The sequence below is a fragment of the Aotus nancymaae genome, unplaced genomic scaffold (genome assembly GCF_030222135.1).
Source record: "Aotus nancymaae isolate 86718 unplaced genomic scaffold, 86718_ANA_hifiasm-v0.15.2.pri h1tg000010l, whole genome shotgun sequence".
Lineage (NCBI taxonomy): Eukaryota > Metazoa > Chordata > Mammalia > Primates > Aotidae > Aotus > Aotus nancymaae.
In genome coordinates, this window is record NW_026988421.1 from 35,253,241 (window position 1) to 35,273,373 (window position 20,133).

Below are 20,133 nucleotides of genomic sequence, written 5' to 3' on the forward strand. Positions count from 1 at the left end.
TCTCCATACTGTTTTCCATAGCAGCTGCACCAGTTTACATTCCTACCATCAATATATAAGGGTTCCAATTTCCCCACATCCTTACCAGCATTTGTTTTATGTCTTTTTGATAGTGGCCCTCTTAACAGGTGTGAGGTGATACCTCATTTTGGTTGGATTTGCATTTATTTAATGACTAGTGATGTTAGATATCTTTTCATATGCTTGTTAATCATTTTTGGCTAAATGTCTATTCAAATCCTTTGCTCATTTTTTAATTGAGTTATTTGTTTTTTGTTGTTGAGTTGTAGGAGTTCTTTATATATTCTGGATATTAATTCCTTATCACACGTATGTTTTGCAAATTATTTTCCTATTTTGTAAGTTGCCTTTTTGCTCTGTTGTTTCCTTTGTGGTGCAGAAGTTTTAAAGATTGATGTAGTTGTATTTGTTTATTTTTGCTTTTGTTGCTTGTGTTTTTGGTGCCATATTCAAGAAATCATCACGAAATTCAGTGTTAGGAAGCTTTTTTTAATTTTTATTTTTTAATAGAGGCAGAGTCTCAGACTGGTCTCGAACTCCTGGGCTCAAGTGATCCTCCCACCTTGGCCTCCCAAAGTGGTGGGATTACATGCATCAGCTATAGGACCTGGCCCCCTATATTTTCTTTTAGAAGTTTTATATTTATAGTTTCTTGTCTTATGTTTAGATCTTTAATCTATTTTGAACTATTTTTTCTTCCTTTTTTTTTGTGACAAAGTCTCATTCTGTCACCTGGGCTGCCATTCAGTGGCACGATTTTGGCTCACTGAAACCTCCACCTCCTGGGTTCAAGTGATTCTCCTGCCTCAGCTTCCTAAGTATCTGGAACAACAGACATGCATTACCACTACTGGCTAATTATTTTGTAGTTTTTGGTAGAGATGGAGTTTCACTGTGTTGGCCAGTTTGGTCTCAAACTCCTGATCTCAAGTGTTCCACCTGCCTTGGCCTCCCAAAATGCTGGGATTACAGGTGTGAGCCACTGTGTCTGGCAAAATTATTTTTTTATATGGCATTAGGTAAGGGTGCAACTTCATCATTTTACATGTGAGTATCCAGTTTTTCCAACACCATTGAAGAGATTATTCTTTAACCATTGTGTAGCTGTGGCACCCTTGTCGAAGATCGTTTGACAGTGTATACAAACGTTTATTTTTGGGCTCTCTATTCTATTTTATTGGTCTCTATATCTGTCTTATACTAGTACCATACTGTTTCATTACTATAGCTTTGTAATATGTTTTGAAATATTGAAGTGTGAGGCCTTCATTTTTGTTTTTCTTTCTCAAGATTGTTTTGCCTATTTAGGGTCCTTTGAGATTTTATATAATTTTAGGATGATTTTATATAATTAAAATTTTATATAATTAAAATTATATAAAATATTCCTAAAATTATATAAAATCACCTTGCTGGTGATCTTAAAGGAAAAGCTTTTGATTTTTCATATTATAATTTTATAATAATAATTTTATAATTATATAAAATTATATAATTTTATAATTATTTATCTGCAAAAATTGCCATTAAGGTTTTGATAGCTATTGCATTGAAGATGTAGATTACTTTGGGTAGTATAGATATTTTAACAATCTTAAGTCTTCCATTCCATGAACATGAGATGTCTTTTTGTTTATTTGTACATTGTTTGATTTCTTTCAACAATGTTTTAAGTTTTTAAATGTTTTATAATTTTAAAATTGAGTGTACAAGTTTTTCACTTCCTTGGTTAAGTTTATTCTTAAGTATTTTGTTCTTTTTGATGCTATTACAAATGAGATTGCTTTCTTAGTTTTCTGTTTGGATTATTCATTGTTACTGTATAGAAACAACTGTTTTTTTGTTTTTTGATTTTGTATTCTGCAACTGTGCTGAATTCATTTATTAGTTCCAGTTCCAACAGTGTGTATTGTGTGTGTGTGTGTGTGTGTGTGTGTGTGTGTGTAGTGGGGGGAAATCTTTAGGGTTTTCTGTGTATTCGATTATTACGTCTTTGAACAGATATAATTTTACTTCTTCTTTCCCAATTTGGATGCCTTTTATTTTATTTTATTTTTTTGAGACGGTGTCTTGCTCTGTCACCCAAGCTGGAGTGCAGTGGTGCAATCTTGGCTTACTGCAACCTCTGCGTCCTAGGTTCAGGTGATTCTCCTGCCTCAGCCTCCTGAGTATCTGGGATTACAGATGTGCACCAGCACACCCAGCTAATTTTTGTATTTTTAGTAGAGACGGGATTTCACCATGTTGGTCAGGCTGGTCTCAAACTCCTGACCTTGTGATCTGCCTGCCTTGGCCTCCCAAAGTGTTGGGATTACAGGCATGAGCCACGGTGCCTGGCCTTGGATGCTTTTCATTTCTTTTTGTTGCCTAAGGTCTCTGATTGATTAGGACTTTCAATGCTATGTTGAAAAGAGGTGGTAAAAGTTGACACTCTTGCCTTGCTGGTGATCTTAAAGGAAAAGCTTTGATTTTCATATTGAGTAAGATGTTAGCTCTGGACTTGTCATACGTGGACTTTATTATGTGGAGGTAATTTCCTTCTATTCCTGTTTCTTTGAGTGTTTTTATCATGAAAGTTTGTTGAATTTTGTCAAATGCTTTTTCTGGATTCAGATGACTGTGGTTTTTGTCCTTCATTCTGTTAATGTGATGTGTTACATTGATTGTTAAAACATCTTGGCATTACAGGAATAAATCCCACTTGGACATGGTGTTTAATCCTTTTAATATGCTGTTGAATTTGATTTGCTAGTATTTTGTTGAGTATTTTTGCATCAATATTGATCAGTAATATCAGTCTATAGTTGTTTTTTTTTTTTGTAATATGTTTGTCTGGTTTTGGTATCAGAGTAATACTGGCCTCATAGAATGAGTTTGGAAGGATTCTCTCCTCTTCAGTTTTTTGGAAGAGTTCGAGAAGGATTAGTTTTAATTCTTTCAAAATTGCTTGATAGAATTCACCAGTGAAGCCATCTGGTTCTGGGCTTTTCTTTGTTGGGATGTTTTCCATTACTGATTCAACCTCCTTACTAGTTATAGGTCTGTTCAGATTTTTATTTTTAATTTTTTATGACTCAGTCTTGGTAGGTTATATGTTTTTGGGAATTTATCCATTTTTTCTAGGTTTTCTAATTTGTTAGTATGTAATTGTTCATAGTAGTCTCTTATTGTCCTTATTTCTGTGGTATCAGTTGTAATGTCTATTTATTTATTTATTTACTTACTTACTTACTTTCTTAGAGTAGTCTCTCTCTCTCTTGCCCAGGCTGGAGTGCAGTGGCTCACTGCAACTTCCACCTCCTGGGCTCAAGTGATCCTCTCACCTCTGCTTCCTGAGTAGCTGAGACTACAGGCATGTGTCATTATGACTGGCTAATTTTTTTTTTGTAGAGATGGGGTTTAACCATATTGTTCAGGCTGGTCTTGAACTTCTAAGCTCAAGCGATCCTCCTGCATTGACCTCCCAAAGTACTGGAATTATAGGTGTGAGCCACCACATCAGACAGTATTATAATTTTTGCTCTGTCAAAAAGAATTAGAATACGTTGAGAGGGAAAGTATTTTTAAAACCCATATTTTTGCTTATGGTTTTTTTTTTTTTTTTCATTCTCAGTATTCCAAGATTACTTCTTTTTTTTTTTTGGTAGAGTCTTACTCTTGTTACCGCCCAGGTTCGAGTGTAGTGGTGTGATCTCTGCTCACTGCAACCTCCAGCCTCCTGGGTTCAAGTGATTCTTGTGCCTCAGCTTCTCGAGTAGCTGGGATTACAGGCATCTGCCACCACACCTGGCTAATTTTTGCATTTTTAGTAGAGACAGGTTTTTGCCACATTGGCCAGGCTGGTCTTGAACTCTTCACCTCAGGTGAGCCACTGTGCCTGGCTGGTTCCTTCTATTACTATTATTATTTTTTGCCTATTTAGAGAACTTCCTTTAAACATTTATTTATCTCTATGCTCTCAGTTTCCCTGTGTCTGAGGATGTCTTGATTTCTCCTTCATTCTTGAAGGATATTTCCACTGGATACAGAATGCTAGGATGGCAGTTTTTTCTTTCAGCAGTTGAAAACATTGTGCTACTTCCTTCTTTTCTTTATGGATTCTGATAAGAAATCTGCTGTCATTTGAATTGGTTTTCCCTTCTAGATAAGGTGTCATTTTTCTCTTACAGCTTTGAAAATTCTTTCTTTGTTTTAGTTTTCAGAAATTTATCATGATGTGTTTGGTGTGGATTTTTTTAGGTTTATTCTGTTCCATGTTCACTTCACTTCTTTATGTCATTTACCAAATTTAGGACACCTTCAGACGTGATTTTTTAGTACTTTTCCAGTCCCCCCTTTTTTCTCTTCTTCCAGGACTCCATTGACATGAATTTTGGATCTTTTATATATTCTTTTATATATTCTCATATAATATATATATATTATATATAATATATAATATATATAATTATAGATATCTATATATAGATATAGATATCTATCTGTATCTATATAGATATAGATAGATATCTATATATAGATATCTATCTATATCTATATAATATATATAATTATAGATATCTATATATAATCGTGCCACTGAATGGCAGCCCAGGTGACAGAATGAGACTTCGTCACAAAAAAAAGGAAGAAAAAATAGTTCAAAATAGATTAAAGATCTATTTAAGATATCTATATATCTATATAATATATAATATATATCTTTTATATATTCTCATAGGTTTGTAAGGCTCTTTATTTCTTTTTTTCTCCTTTTTTTTTTTTTTTTTTTTGAGATGGAGTTTTGCTCTTGTTGCCCAGGCTGGAGTGCAATGTCACGATTTCGGCTCACCACAACCTCTGCCTCCTGGGTTCAAGCGATTATCCTGCCTCAGCCTCCCAAGTAGCTGGGATTACAGGCGCCTGCCACCATACCCAGCTAATTTTGTATTTTCAGTAGAGACAGGGTTTCTCCATGTTGGTCAGGCTGGTCTCAAACTCCTGACTTCAGGTGATCCACCTGCTTCAGCTTCCCAAAGTGCTGGGATTACAAGTGTAAGCCACCACCCAGCCCCCATTCTATTTGTCTATGTTCTTGAAATTGGATAATTTCTATTATTCTACCTTCCAGTTCACCAATTCTTTCCTTTGTCTCCTTCATGCTGCTGTTGAGTGTATCCACTGTGGTTTTTATTTGAGTTGTTATTTCATTCTTTATATGTTTTTTTGTTGAGACTTTTAAAAATGTGTTTCAAGTGTGCTCATAATTGTTCATTGAAACATTTTTATGATGACTGTGTTAACATCTTTGTTAGGTAATCCCAACATCTCTGTCATCTTGATGTTGGCATCTATTGATCTTCTTGGTTCTTCTGAGAGATGATCTCTTCCTGGTTCTTCTGAGAGAGGTGATTTTCAACTGAATCTTGAACATTCTTGTTATTATGTTATTAGATTCTGGATCTCATTAAAACCTTCTGTTTTCACTGGCTTCCCCTCAGATAGGGGGTTGGGGTGCTGACTCATTACTGACAGGTGGGGATAAAAAGTCCAGTTTCCCCACTCTGCCATCTGTTCACACCTGAGGTCACTGGGGCCACTCATTACTGCTGGATGGGGTGTGAGTTCTGGCCCAATATGGCCTCCACTAACACCTTATGGGTGAGTGGTGGCCTTGACACTACTGAGCAGTGGTGAGAGCCCTGATTCTCTCCTAGGTTTTCTTCATTACAACTGGGTAAGGATGAAATCCAGACTCCCTACTGGGCTTTCTCTGAGCGTACCCCAGTGAGGTAGTTGGGGAACCTCATCATAGCCTGGTGAGACTAGAAGTCTGGACTCTCCACTTGTCCTTTCCTGGCTGGAGAATAGTGGTTGTTGTTTCAATGTGTTGTGTCTTGCTGGGCTGCCCCTTTCTGATCATTGGGTCAGAGATAGGAGCCTTCTCTTGAGACTTCTTCTGTCTGTGCCCGTTACTGTCCAGGTTGCTGCCCTCAGCTCCATGTCTGGGATGTCCAAGGCAACAAGAGCACCATGGGAACTCACCACCATGGTCCTCAGGACGCGGGGTCCCTAGCCAGTCTGCCTTCTGTTGCCCTCTCAGAGGCTTCTCATGTTTGCTTTATATGTAATGTCCAGGGTTTTGGGTTGTACTGGGTGAAATGGAAAAATATGTCTACTTCATCTTCTCAGACAGGAAGAAGATTTTTATGAGGAGACCATCTTCTCCTGTCCGGATGCTTTCAATAATTCACATAATTCCCCTTTCTATCCTAATCTTTGTTTTATTAAAGTATCAAAATTTTCTTACTATGTGAGAAAATGACCCTACTAAGGTTGTGTCAGCAATGATAATTTTTTTCTTATGGCTGTCTTGTTTTAGCTGAGATTTATATACAGATAATTAAGTGGCTGCCATAGATGATGGCCCAAGTTAATAAAAGCCCCTTTGTATCGTTACTCTGGTCACTTCATGGTTTTGATGGAGTAGACTTTCTATTTTTGAGATGGAGGGATGCACTGCCTGCATCCCTAAAGCTGCATCCCAAGGTTGCTGGGCTGACCCATGCCCCAGAGCCATGAGCACACTGCTTTCCATCCTCCTTATCCTTCTGATCCTCACCCCAGCTGCCCTTCTGGCTGGAGCAGGTGTAAGAGTTGCATAAAGTCTGCAGGCTCAGTCTCCAAAATCCTCCTGTGGGAGGTGGGCTCAAGGGGAGTTTCTTCTTATGTTCTAAAGACCACTGGGACCTTCCTACTCCTGGCTGTGTCAGCCACCTCGTTAGGTGGGGATGGGAGTGGCTTGGCTAGAACAACCCTGGGTCCCACAGGTCAGGTCCTAAAATAGTGGGAGAAAATGTTAAACATTTAGGAAACTGATACACATCAGCTCCCAGGGAGAAAGAGGAACGAGGAAACTGTGTAATGTATTGTTACTCAAAGTAGTTGAATTTGCTTATATTCTTGTATTTTGTTATTAAAACTGTACAGAGTGGGTTCAGAAGAAAGTGTTTATTTTCACTGTTCTACCCTCAAAACTTTTTCTCCTGGAGACTGAGTGGTGTGTATTATATTTTCTGAAGCCATATCATTGTAGTATTCTTTCATTGCTGTTATTAATATAAAAATGAGATTTTTTTGCTCTATTTCTCCTTCATATTTTTGTCATTATTATTTTTTAAGATATTGTGATATCATGTCAATACCTTGTAGTCTAGTGTCTAAGACTTAGACTTTGGATCTTAGGATGTTATTTTTGAGTCAGGTGTACCCATGCCTGAAGTAGGGTAATAGAAATGGAAAGTGCTTTATAAATCGTCCAGTGGTATAAAGATACTATCATTATTTGAGAAAAATAGTGAGCTGTTTTTGTTTTTGTTTTTGTTTTTTTAAATCACAGAAATCCTTCACAAGATGATTTTCTGTAAGAATATGTGATGGCCTTGTGGTTTGGGTTCTGTCATTTTTTTGAGTGTTCTGTCGGTGGCTTCCAGACATAACATACACCAAAGAAGAGGAAAAATCTTTCCCAAGAACATTCCATAATCTGATCTCAACTTTAAAATAGTTCTAAGTGTAATAGAAAAAAGATTTATCCAAAAATAATGTAATATGCTTATTATAGGGCAAGTTCCAAACTCGGGACTTAAAGAGTCAGGCATATAACTCTTAAGAAAGGGCTGGAAACATGAGATAAAGAAAGACCCTTGGTTACAACAACTCCCCCAGGTGGTTCCATCGCCTGCCGTGGGAGGCACCCACAGTTCCCTGCAGGTGTGGGAAGAGGCCAAGCAGAGGGCAGCTGGAGTGGGCAGGACAGGCAGGGATAGCTGCTTTCCCTCCCCCAAATGCAGTCAGCAGGAGTGACCAATGAGCCTTTCTACTGAAATTCTGACCTTCTTTGGCAGTCACAAAGCATGTCACTCTTTGGGTACCTTTTCCTCTATTGTGAGGACATGGTTGGAGTGGAAGGGAAACACCTGGAGCTTGATTGCTGTGATTGACTCTGCCTTTAGCTGGGAACCCGAAGACTGAACATGCCCCAGAGGTTGTCTCAGAAAAGAGAAAGGAAGAAAGGAGAGGGAGAAAGAAAGAAAGAGGAAAAGGTAACTTGCAGAGAATTACCCAGGGAAAACACATACCCTGGAAATGAATAAGCATGATTGATACAATTCATTTGCACCTGTGAAAGTGACGGCAGCCCTAAAGAGAGACTGGTTAGAGTTGCTGAATAAAACCATTCCTGGCCACTGCCTGCATCCCTAAAGCTGCATCTATAAAGCTGGAGACTTTATAGCTTTTTTTACTCAGGAAGCAAAATTCTTTATATATAGAAACCTATCATCTGTATCAATAAATTGCCCCACCATCTGATATTTGCTCTTTGGTTCCACTGGGCACACTGGCCTTCCTCCCTAGCAGCTCAGGCTGAGAGGAAGGAGGTGATCTGGGGCCAGGAGGTGGGGCTGCCCATGTCCCTGGCACAGCCCTCAGAGGCCAGCTGCCTTGCAGGACCTCGTGAGCCTGCAGGAACAGGGAGAGCGCAACAAGGAGGAAGGAGGCCTTGGACCCACTCTGCAGTATTCATTCACTTGCCTGATGCCTGCTGAGCTATGACCTGTGCCAGGCACTGATCCAGGCCTGGAAATATGATGGGGAACAAGACAAGTCATGTCCCCCGACTCCTGGGGCTTACTTTCCAGTGGGGAGACAGGCAACAAAGAAATAAAGGAATACAAGTAGAATACATGCTGACAGAGCAGGTGGGGAGTTAAGAGTGATTGTGGGCGATGTGGCGGCCTGTTTTAAGTCGAGGTCAGGAAGGCCACTCTGAGGAGTGCACTTGAGGAGAGACCTGGATGAAGCATGGGCTGAGGGTGCAGTGAGGGCACAGGCTGTGAGGCTAGTGTTTGCCAGGCATAGCAGGAAGCCTGGTCTCGGTCAAGTGGAGTGAGCCAGGGCTGGCAGGGGATATGTCTGGAGGGAGAAGCTTGGGACATGTGTGTTAGGGACTTTTTCCTCTGTGATAACATTTACTCCAAAAAAGTTGAATTTGATGAAACATATATTTTATTATTAAAACTAAATATTCAGTGCTAAGTCAAATGAGAATACATTGAGCCAAAGCATGACACAGTCTGATTCATGTGTTTAAAATATCACTCTGGGCTGGGCACTCTGGCCCATGCCTGTAATCCCAGTGCTTTGGGAGTCTGAGGCTGGAGGATCACTTGAGGCCAGAACTTTGAGACCAGCCTGGGCAGCACAGCAAGACCCTGTCTCTACAAAAATAATGACAAAATTAGCGGGGGATGGTGGTGCATCTGTAGTCTTAGCCACTCAGGAGGCTGAGTCGGGAGGATCTATCTGTTGAGGCCAGTAGTTCGAGGTTACAGTTATCTATGATTGCACCACTGTACTCCAGCCTGGGCAAGAGAGTGAGTCCCTGTCTCTAAAAACATAAAAAATATCACTGATATTCTGAATAGAGGACATCACTCTGGCCTCTAGTCAAAAATAAGACTGTCCTTGGGTCGTTAGTGATAGCAGAGACAAGTTACACATCTTGTCAGCCGTGCTGGTAAGGGGTGGCATGGCTTGGACCTGGGAGAGGTGGGGAGGTGAGAAGGGGTCAGATGCAGGATAGATTTACAGGTATAGCTGATGAGAGACTACCTCCCTGTCATTGTCCACCGCTTAGAAAGTGGAGCCCTGGGGAAAAGAGGTGGGCTCTGCCTGTCTTGTCCTGTTCTGGGTCACCCAGAATGACAGGAGGAAGGTAGGGAAGACAAGGCCTGGCTTGCCCGGTCCCTGGGCCTGAACACTTCATGGTTTACAAAGCACTTGCATGTCCCAGCCTCACCACCAACCTGTGAACCAGGCAAGGAAGGTACTGTTACCTCTGTGTTATAGGTGAGGAGACCCAAGCGCCTGGCCTTGAGAATCAGGAGGTATTTATAGACAGGGAAAGCACTGTGAGATAGTCAGGAATGCAGAACACGAGATTCCTGCTCATGAAAGCAATGTTTGTGGCCCATACAAGGGGGACCTGGCTGAATTCTTTGTGGTTGGGCAGTGGTTGACATGTTTTTCTTTTCTAAATTTTCTCTGGACATAATGCTGTTGATATAATTTATAAAGAGATAGAGCATTCCCATTCCATGGGATTAGGCCAAAAAGTAATTGAACTACTGAAGCTATTTAGAAGAGCCTCTGATTGTATTGAAGCAGCAGCCAGCTCTGACTACAAAGACGTCTCACTTTCACTGTGCTGGCAGCAGGTCTATGGCTGAGTTAGGAGAGGGCTTGAAGGTAATTTCTATCTGTCCTTCAAATCAGCGGTCTCTTTGCCTGGAGGAGGTTCCCAGTGAAGTTATTTTTAACTTCTGTCATGTCCTAATCAATTTTTCAAACATTCTTTACAGCTTAGACCATGCTCAGCCTCCAAGCGGCCTTGTCATCGACAAAGAATCTGAAGTTTACAAGATGCTTCAGGAGAAACAGGAGTTGAATGAGCCCCCGAAACAGTCCACGTCTTTCTTGGTTTTGCAAGAAATCCTGGAGTCTGAAGAAAAAGGTAATCAGCTCCATCCGCAGTCAGAGGCTCTTGTTCAAGGTCAGATGTGAGAGTCAGTCATTGTGGAAGCACAGGTGAACACACCCTGGAGCCTGTTTTGGAGGGCATGGGCTTTTAAAATGCTGAAATTCTTTAAAAGCGATAGAGAGAGGAAGAGAGAGAGAGAGAGGGGAAGAGAGGGTGCTGATCACATCCTCCCCGGGTCTGTATTTAAGAAACTCCAGGCCTGGCCAACTGTGTCCTATCACATGAGCAAGAGCATGCAGAGGTTGGGGTGAGCCTGACTGCTGTGGGAACCTGTTGGTCTGTCCCTTGGCCATTCATTTGCTTTGAGCCCAGAAACAATACCTTGGTGGTGGCTGAGGAAGGAGTGATGAAGGCCATGGGCAGTGAGCAGCAGAATGAGGATGAAGCAGCCCTCAGTGAAGCCAGGGGCTGGCTTTGCTTTATGGCTTGTGTTTGTATTTGCTGTAGGGTGGGTGCCCCCTTGAGGGCTTGAGACCCCCCCTTGTGGCCGTGTTCTTACTCTGTGACCTCCAGCACATCTCTGAACCTTCCCAGGCCTGTTTTCTCACCTGTCCATCAGGGATAACAATCCTTTCCTCTAAGATTGTCGTGGTCATGAAATGGCCTAAGTTGTGTAAAACATCCATCACTGTAACCGAGTACTTGCTGCATAGTTATTGTGATGTTTGAAATGTTGTGAAGAAGCTTTCTTGTCCTTGGGGTGAGCTTTGATGTTGAGGCACCCAGGGCCACCCCATAGGGTGCTGCAGGTCTCAGGAGACATGCTTCTCCCTGAAGACTTGTGATCATGTTTAAGTGGATAGCAGTAAAAGTATCTTCACTTAATAACAATGGTATAGGTTGAGAAATTGTGACAGGTGGATGTATTGAAGAAGGGATGCTTTTTTCCCCTCACAAAAGCGACCTGTGGATCAGCAGCCCTGACACCCACCTCGTCCCAGGTGGATCCTCATCAGCACCCCCTGTGACACTCGTGAGCAGCCTCTTCCAGAGAGCTGGGTTTTGCATCCTTCCCTAGTCCCTGTGATGCCCAGCCCTCCACACTCTCTCTTCCTTTTTCTTTTTTGAGACAGAGTTTTGCTCTTGTTACCCAGGCTGGAGTGCAATTGCGCCATCTCGGCTCACCACAATCTCTGCCTCCTAGGTTCAAGCAATTCTCCTGCCTCAGCCTCTCGAGTAGCTGGGACTACAGGCGCATGCCACCATGACCAGCTAATTTTTGTATTTTTAGTAGAGACGAGGTTTCACCATGTTGACCAGGATTGTCTCGATCTCTTGACCTCGTGATCCACCAGCCTTGGCCTCCCAAAATCTCTTCCTTCTTTGAGGCTTGGGCACCTCACTGCGATCTTGCTTTCTCTGCCCTCTTTATCTCTCTCACGGACCCATCTGAAAAAAGACAGTGGATGCTCCAGTGAGGGGACACCTTGTAATTTTGAATGTGAGACCTGCCTCAGCCAGGTTGCAAAAGGATTGACATGTTGGCTGAGAGCCTAGTGCCCTCTGGAGGATGAACCTCCCTCCTCAGTGTCCGCTGCTGAAGATTCAGCTCACTGGGGAGCCCTTTCTGAGCAGAAAGTTCCCTGAACACACCTGACACCTGAGCTTCCTCCCTGTTTGTGTGGTTTCTTTAGAGAGAGTGGCAATATACAACCGTAAGGAATTAGGAAACGATGGGCCACGTGTTTGCATGTGCTTCTTTTAGGCTAAAATGTTATTATTCTACCACTGCTTTCCTCTTTTGCTTGGAGTAGCTGAGCAGCTGGGAAGTAACGAGCCATACTTCGTATCAAGTTCCAGTATTAGCTTTGTCTGATGAACAACTTGGGGGCCAACCCTTGAGGATGACAGCTTTGCTAAAACGTGGGAAACCACAGCTTATTTTACTCTTACGTGGATGTGAAACCCTTCAATGAGAGGCAAGGTCAGTTCATCTGTGCCCAAATAGACAAATGCTGCAGAGCTCATCTGGGCTTACAGAGAAGGACCTGAACATTGATTTGGAAGCTCCATGCTCTTCAAGATCTGGACTTCTATCCTGCACTCTAGCCACCAAATTTGTGGCTTCCATTCCCAAGGTTACTTCGTGGTCCTGGTTGGCCGCTGGTGTTCCAGCCATCACACTTACTTCCAGGTGACAGGAAGGAAGAAGTGAGATAGGGCTAACCAGGGAGTCCCTATTTCAGATGAGCCAGCATTCTCCTTCCCAGAAGTCCAACGTTACTCTGCCATTTACATTTTATTGAACATGATTTAGTCACGTGGCTACACCTAGGTAAATGAGAGTCTGGGAATTCGGATTCTTTTTAAAAAAATTTTATCCCTTAGTCTGATGCTTCTTGCCCCAAAGAGAATCAAGATTCTGCTAGAAGGGAAGAGGGAGATAGCAAATCTTGTAGTTTCTCCTGTGTCTCTTAATGTGTACCTGCATTAAATCTTTACTGACTGTAACAGGATAGATTCCATACTAAACATTCTTTATATGCAGAAGGCTCTTGGGAGAAGAAACCCAAATGCCTGTTTTTTTTGAGACAGAGTCTTGTTTTGTTGTCCAGGCTGGAGTGCAGTGGCACGATCTCGGCTCGCTGCAACCTCCACCTCCCAGGTTCCAGTGATTCTCCTGCCTCAGCCTCCCAAGTATCTGGGATTACAGGCATGCACCACCATGCCCAGATAATTTTTGCACTTTTAGTAGAGATGGGGTTTCTCCATGTTGGCCAGGCTGGTCTTGAACTTGTAACCTCAGGTGATCTACCAACCTGGACCTCCCAAAGTGCTGGAATTACAGATGTGAGCCACAGCACCTGGCCCCAAATGCCTGTTTTTGTTTGAGCTAAAATGGTGAAAGGTTAAGGCAGTAAAAGCAGTTGATGAAGGGTCCTGTCATTCAGAAAGGCCTCTGGTTCAGAAAGCAGTGCTGCGGGCCAGAAAGAGCACTGGCATCCAGGATCTGCCTCTGCCTGCTGCGACACCTCCAGCAAGTTGCTTGCAGTTCTAAGCTCTAGTTTCTGCACAGGTCCAATGAAGCGAATAACTAGGACCTCACGGGATTATTTACAGGTTTAAGTGAAGCTACGTCTGTAAACTGCTGTGTGCACAGTGAGCGAGGCCCCCAAAGGAAGCTTGGCTACGGCAGGGTTTGGTCATAAACCTTGAAGACCCAACACAGGTTGTCTCATTTTGGGTAAAATTCAGCCTCTAGACTAGGAGAAAGGGCTCTTGGTTCCTCAAACTTTATTTTGTTCTGGATCCAATTCCAAAACTTGCAGGTAGAAGAAGCCGTTATGTTAAATAAAAATTGTGGTGAAATATACGTAACATAAAATTTACCATCTTAATAGATTTTCAGTGGTATTAAGTACATTTATGTGATTGTGCTACTGTCATCACCATCCATCCTTTTATTTTGCAAAACTGAAACTGTTCCCATTAAGGAGTATCTCCCCATCCCTCGCTCCTCCCAACTCCTGGTAACCGCTCTCCTACTTGTCTCTATGAATTGAACTGCTCTAAATCCCTTACATCAGTGGCATCATGCAGTAGTTGTCCTTTTGGGTCTGGTTTAGTTCACTTAGCGTAGTATCCTAATATCCTCAAGGTTCATCCATGTAGCATGTGTCAGAAATCCTTTCCATTTTAAGGCAGAATATTATTCCATTGTATATGTATACTACATTTTGTTTATCTATTCATCTGTCCATAGAAGGAGGCTTTTAATGATTGGAGATTTGGAAGGAGCAGTCATGGCCAGAGGCTCTGAGATGAGAAAGCTGGAGACTTGTTCAGCAAGTACTGAGGCTCATTTTGGCTGGTGCCCAGGGTTCCAGGTGAATCCTCGGGTGATCTCGAGTTAGATATGGGGTGCAAGTTAGATACTGTGTGCAAGGTTAAGAATCATGAGCTTGATTCTAAAGGAGTGTGGAGCCATGCAAGGTTGTTGAGCAGTGAAGTGGATAGAAAAACAGCTGTGGTTTATTTAGCTAATTTTCACTTTTTTTTTTTCAAAAAATATTTGGGATACAGGATTCACTGGAAGAAGAGGCATTTGGAAATTTTTGTAGTTGCCCAGAGTCCAAAGGAAGCTAGTATTTTCAATGTAAGCTAGTTGAGAAGAAAGGAAGAGAGATTTCTTTGGATTAGCCTGTTGGCTGGATAAGCGAGAGAAAAACCTTGAAGCCAGCAGGTGGCGCCGCAGGGCTGAAAAAGCCACAGCGAGTCTTGTGGGGCAGGCAGCCTGCTCTGCCCCAGCTGTGCCCAGTTTTATCCAGGTCAGGTCTCTTCATTCTAGAAACAGATGTGGATTCTCCTACCAGGTGGAGATTGCATGCCCCTCATAGCTTTCTTTCATTCTACCTTTTTGCAGCCTCTCTTTTTTCCTGGTGATTTTACTGTGGATTGAGTGAGTTATGTGAAAAAGCCCATTGCGTAAGAGAGCCTGACCTTATTGAGCTGGTTCTCAGCCCAGTCAGTGCCTTTGCAAACTGCCCAGGTATGCAGAGATGCCGCCATTTCCTTCTTGTCATGGGCAGGTAGCCAGGTGGCTTCAGCACCATCAGCCAGAAAATGAGGGAATCTGTTTGGGATGCTTGAGGCATGATGCTTGGAGCAGATGCCCACCCAGGCCCTTCTGAGATCCCTCTAGGCAGGGCCAGGATCAGGGTGAGGTCAGGGAGGCATTGCTTTGAGTGTGATTTTTTTTTTTTCTTGAGATGGAGTCTTGCTGTGTTGCCCAGGCTGGAGTGCAGTGGCATGATCTCAGCTCACTGCAACCTCTGCCCACTGGGTTCAAGTCATTTTCCTGCCTTAGCCTCCTAAGTAGCTGGGACTACAGGCATGTGGCACCATGCCCAGCTAGTTTTTGTATTTTTAGTAGAGATGGGATTTCACCATGTTGACCAGGCTGGTCTCGAACTCCTGACCTCAAGTGATCTGCCCGCCTTGGCCTTCTATAGTGCTCGGATTAGAGATATGAGCCACTGTGCCCGGCCTTGAGTGCAGAATTTACGGGAGCACTGGAAAACTCAATAATCAAGACACCAATGGCATTTAAATGCAATATTTTAAAAAATACAGGCAAAATATATAATGAATAAAATTGGAGCTTTGTCCTCCTCCCAAAGGAAGGGAGGGAGGCTTGGGAAGGGCAAGAAGGTAGGTACCTTGGGCTCAGGGAGAACAGAAGCACAAAGGTGGTTTCTTCTTATGCACCTGCTGGTAGGCCCAACTAAGCCTTCCCCATGCCCATCTGTAGAGCTCACCACTTAAAACCATGGCATCTCCTAATCTCTGCCCCATCTCATGTGCTGCCAGGTGGACATCTGTGGGCATCAGTTCCCAGTGATGAACCATCCCAGCTTGGAGCAGGGAAGCCTAAGTCTGAGCCATGACACCATGATAGGGCTGTTGAGAGTTCAGGCTGCATTCACATATACCCTCTTGTTGTTCCCCATAAGCCAGCCAAGTACCCCAAACCAGCTCTCCTAACAGCAGTGGGTAACCCGTATTTATGAGAGCTGCTGGACACCTGTGGCTCTGCTGGGCTTGGCAGGGCTGGACCAGGCCCCCTGAGTCCTCTTCATTCAAGCCCAGGGAAGGGAGAGGCACTCTGGCACTTGCTGTTTTCATGGCAGAGGCAATAGCTCTGTGGGGACACGGCTACACCACACAACACTTAGCGTTGCCCTTAGTGCTTTTGCCTAAACAAGGCTCACATCCTTGGCCAAAGTCTGGGGATGGGGAAGTCTATTCCATTGAGAGCAGGGTTTCTTAGCCTTGGTGCTATTGACATTTTGGGCCATATGAGTCCTTGGTGTGGGGCTGCCCTGTGTATTTTGGGATGTTCAGTAGCATCCCTGACCTCTGCCCACTAGATGCCAGTGGCACTCCCTTTCAGTGTGACATTCGAAACTGCCCTCTGGGAGACAAAATTGCCCCCAGTAGGGAACCACTGACTGAAGGTAAGCGTGGCAAGAGAGGGGCGGGGTAATTGTGGTCAAAATAGTCAACCATGTATTCTAAATACCCCGTGTTGCCGGGCACAGTGGTAAAAAACTAATAAATAAATGTCCATTGTGTGAACATGTGTCTCTATTTTTGGTTCAGAAGGATTGGTCAGCATATAGGGACTCACTTTCTGAAAACACAAGAGAGCTAAGGCCCTCATCCATCAGCCCCACGATTGCCCGACGTGACTGCAGTCATGGGGTGGCCCTCTTCTCATCCCCTCGCCTGGCACAGGAAGCTATTTCTTTGCTCTTGCCCAGTGGTTCTTGGATCAGAACCACCTGGGAACTTGTTGAAAATGCAAAGTCTTAGGCCCCATTCTGGGCCTTCTGGATCAGAAACTCTGGGGGTGGGGCCCAGCAATCTGCGTGTTAACAAGGCCTCCAGGTGATTCTGATGCACGATCAAGTTTGAGAGCAGCTGCTTTAGTCTGAATAAATGGGTTTAGCCAGGAGTGTAGAATTGAATCTCCTGCACCTGGAGATGCTCATTCAGCTGGTCTATGGCAGAGCCTGGCCTGAGGATTTTACAAAATTTCTTCTGGGGCCTGGGATGCTCACAGGTGCCTGTTCAGAGCCATGCCTGCACAGAGTCTTGGGCCAAAGCATGTTGGACTAACATAGGCACCATCATGGATCTGTCATGTCATTTTATCATTTATTTCAGCGTATTTATTGAGCCTCTATTTGCTATGCCCTCACACTAGGCTCCATGGGGTATTGAAATGTACATAAAAGAAGGCACTTGTGCACAAGTAATTTGCAGTCTAGGGAGAGAGACATATAAATAGCTGACAAACATAACAATCCTGCAAGGCTACACCACAGTACAAAGGTAAGTTCTGCGGAAGCACAGCAAGTTGAAAGTATGGTAATAATAGCAATATTAACAGCTTACCATTGGTAATAGCCACCATGGTACAGGGCTTTGTTGCCTAAGATGTGATGAGCTGGGCCTTAGGCAGCTCAGCATCTAGCTACTAGGAGCTTATTTTACATGCACTACAGAAAGGCTCCTTTCTCTGCTCTGTAGGAGATGATTGTCATCTGGCTGCTGCTGTAGCATGCTGTACTCTGATGATTCTGTTCTTTCTGTGATGTGGATTTCTTTTTTTAAAAACTTTATTTTTAAATTTCCAACTTTTAAGTTCAGGGGTACATGTGTAGGATGTGCAGGTTTGTTAAATAGGTCACCATGTGCCATGGTGGTTTGCTGCACAGATCATCCTATCACCTAGATATTAAACCCAGCATCCATCAGTCATTCTTCCAGATGCTCTCCCTCCCCCACTCCACACCATCCAATAGGCCCAGTGTGTCTCGTCCCCTTTACCCCATGTGTCCATTTGTTCTCATCATTCAGCTCCCACTTACAAGTAAGAACATGTGGTATTTGGTTTTATGTTCCTGGGTTAGTTTGCTGAGGGTAATGGCTTCCAACTCCATGTCCCTGCAAAGGACAGGTTCTCGTTCCCTTTATATGGCTGCATAGTATTCCCTAGTGTATATGTATCACACTTTCTTTATCCAGTCTATCATTGATGGGCATTTAAGTTGATTCCATGTCTTTGATATTGAATAGCGCTGCGTTGAACATAAGCGTGCATGTATCTTTATGAAAGAATGATTTATATTCCTTTGGGTATACACCCAGTAATGGGATTGCTGGGTTGAATGGTGTTTCTGCCTCTAGGTCTTTGAGGAACCACCAGACTATCTTCCACAATGTTTGAACTAATTTACACTCCCACCAACAGTGTAAACGTGTTCTTTTTTCTTCACAACCATGCCAGCATCTGTTGTTTTTTGACTTTTTAATCACAGCCATTCTGACTCACATGAGATGGTATCTCACTGTGGTTTTGATTTGTATTTCTCTAATGATCAGTGATGTTGAGCTTTTTTTCATGTTTATTGGCCGCATGTATTTTTTTTTAGAAAAGTATCTGTTTATGTTCTTTGCCCACTTTTTAATGTAGTTGTTTTTTTCTTTTATTGAGATGGAGTCTTGCTCTGTTACCCAGGCTAGAGTGCAGTGGCACAATCTTGGCGATTCTTCTGCCTCAGCCTCCTGAGTAGCTGGAACTACAGGTGCATGCCACCACACCTGGCTAATTTTTGTAATTTTAGTAGAGAGGGGGTTTGACTATGTTGGCCCGGCTATTCTCAAACTCCTGACCTCAGGTGATCCACCAGCCTCAGCCTCCCAAACTGTTGGGATTACAGATATGAGTCACTGTGCCTGACCTATTTTTTTCTTGTAAATTTGTTTAAGTTCCTTGTAGATGCTGGATATTAGACCTTTGTCAGATGGATAGATTGCAAAAATTTTCTACCATTCTGTAGGTTGTCTGTTCATTCTGATGATAGTATCTTTTGCTGTACAGAAGTTCTTTAGTTTAATTAGATCCCATTTGTCAATTTTTGCTTTTGTTACAATTGCTTTTGGGGTCTTCCTCATGAAATCTTTGCCCATGTCCATGTCCTGAATGGTATTGCCTAGATTTTCTTCTAGGGTTTTTATAGTTTTGGGCTTTACATTTAAGCCTTTAATCCATCTTGAGTTGACTTTTGTATAAGGTGTAAAGAAGGGATCCAGTTTCAATTTTCTACATATGGCTAACCCGGTCTCCCAGCACCATTTATTAAATAGGGAATCCTTTCCCTATTGCTTGTTTTTGTCAGGTTTGTCGAAGATCAGATGGTTGTAGGTGTGTGGTCTCATTTCTGGGTTCTCTATTCTGTTTCATTGGCCTATGTGTCTATTTTGTTTTTATTTATTTTTAATTTTAAAAAATTTTTTTCCTTTTTTCCCCCAAGTATGCCCTACATATTTGCAATGTGTCTATTCTTGTACCACTACCACGTTGTTTTGGCTACTGTAGCCTTGTAACATAGTTTGAAGTTGGGTAGCGTGATGCTTCCAGCTTTGTTGTGTTTTGCTTAGGATTGTTCTGGCTGTTTGGCCTTTTATTTTTGGCCAAGAGTCAATCTCCTGTTTTATAGAAAAAGAAACTGGGGACCAAAGAGGTTAAGCAATGTGCCTAGAATACCATAGCAGAATCACTCCAGTTCCCATGGCCTTGCCTGAACACGTATTTGTAAGTGGTTCTGAAAAGCTGAGGGATACTTATACAATTCTGCCCTTCCTGGACAATGAGAGTGTTTCCCTCATTTCAGGGGATCCCAACAAGCCCTCAGGATTCAGAAGTGTTAAAGCTCCTGTCACTAAAGTGGCTGCATCGATTGGAAATGCTCAGAAGTTGCCTATGTGTGACAAATGTGGCACCGGGATTGTGTGAGTATCTGCTTCCCACAGCCTTTGCAGGCCCTGCAGGTTGGGTAAACCATGAAAATGTGGAAAGTGCTGGATGTTGCACATTTTGGTTGGGATGGAGGCAAATCCCTCCTGGAAAAATGCAGTAGAGAGGCCGGGAAGGTCCTGGGTCCCGGAGCCAGGTTGTGAAGGTTTTCCTTCACTGCAGAGCCCTTAGGTTATGAACATAAAAAAGGAGAAAAATCAGGACT

At 42.8% G+C, this 20,133-nt stretch overlaps 1 protein-coding gene across 1 annotated transcript in view; it reads left to right on the plus strand.

The window, feature by feature from the left end:
* The window catches only part of PDLIM1 (PDZ and LIM domain 1), a 57,320-nt gene that overhangs the window by 36,428 nt on the left and 759 nt on the right, over positions 1–20,133 (plus strand). The window contains exons 5-6 of the mRNA XM_064374090.1: positions 10,425–10,576; positions 19,786–19,903. Of these exons, the coding sequence (XP_064230160.1) occupies positions 10,425–10,576; positions 19,786–19,903 (270 nt within the window). The remainder of the gene's footprint in view (positions 1–10,424; positions 10,577–19,785; positions 19,904–20,133) is intronic.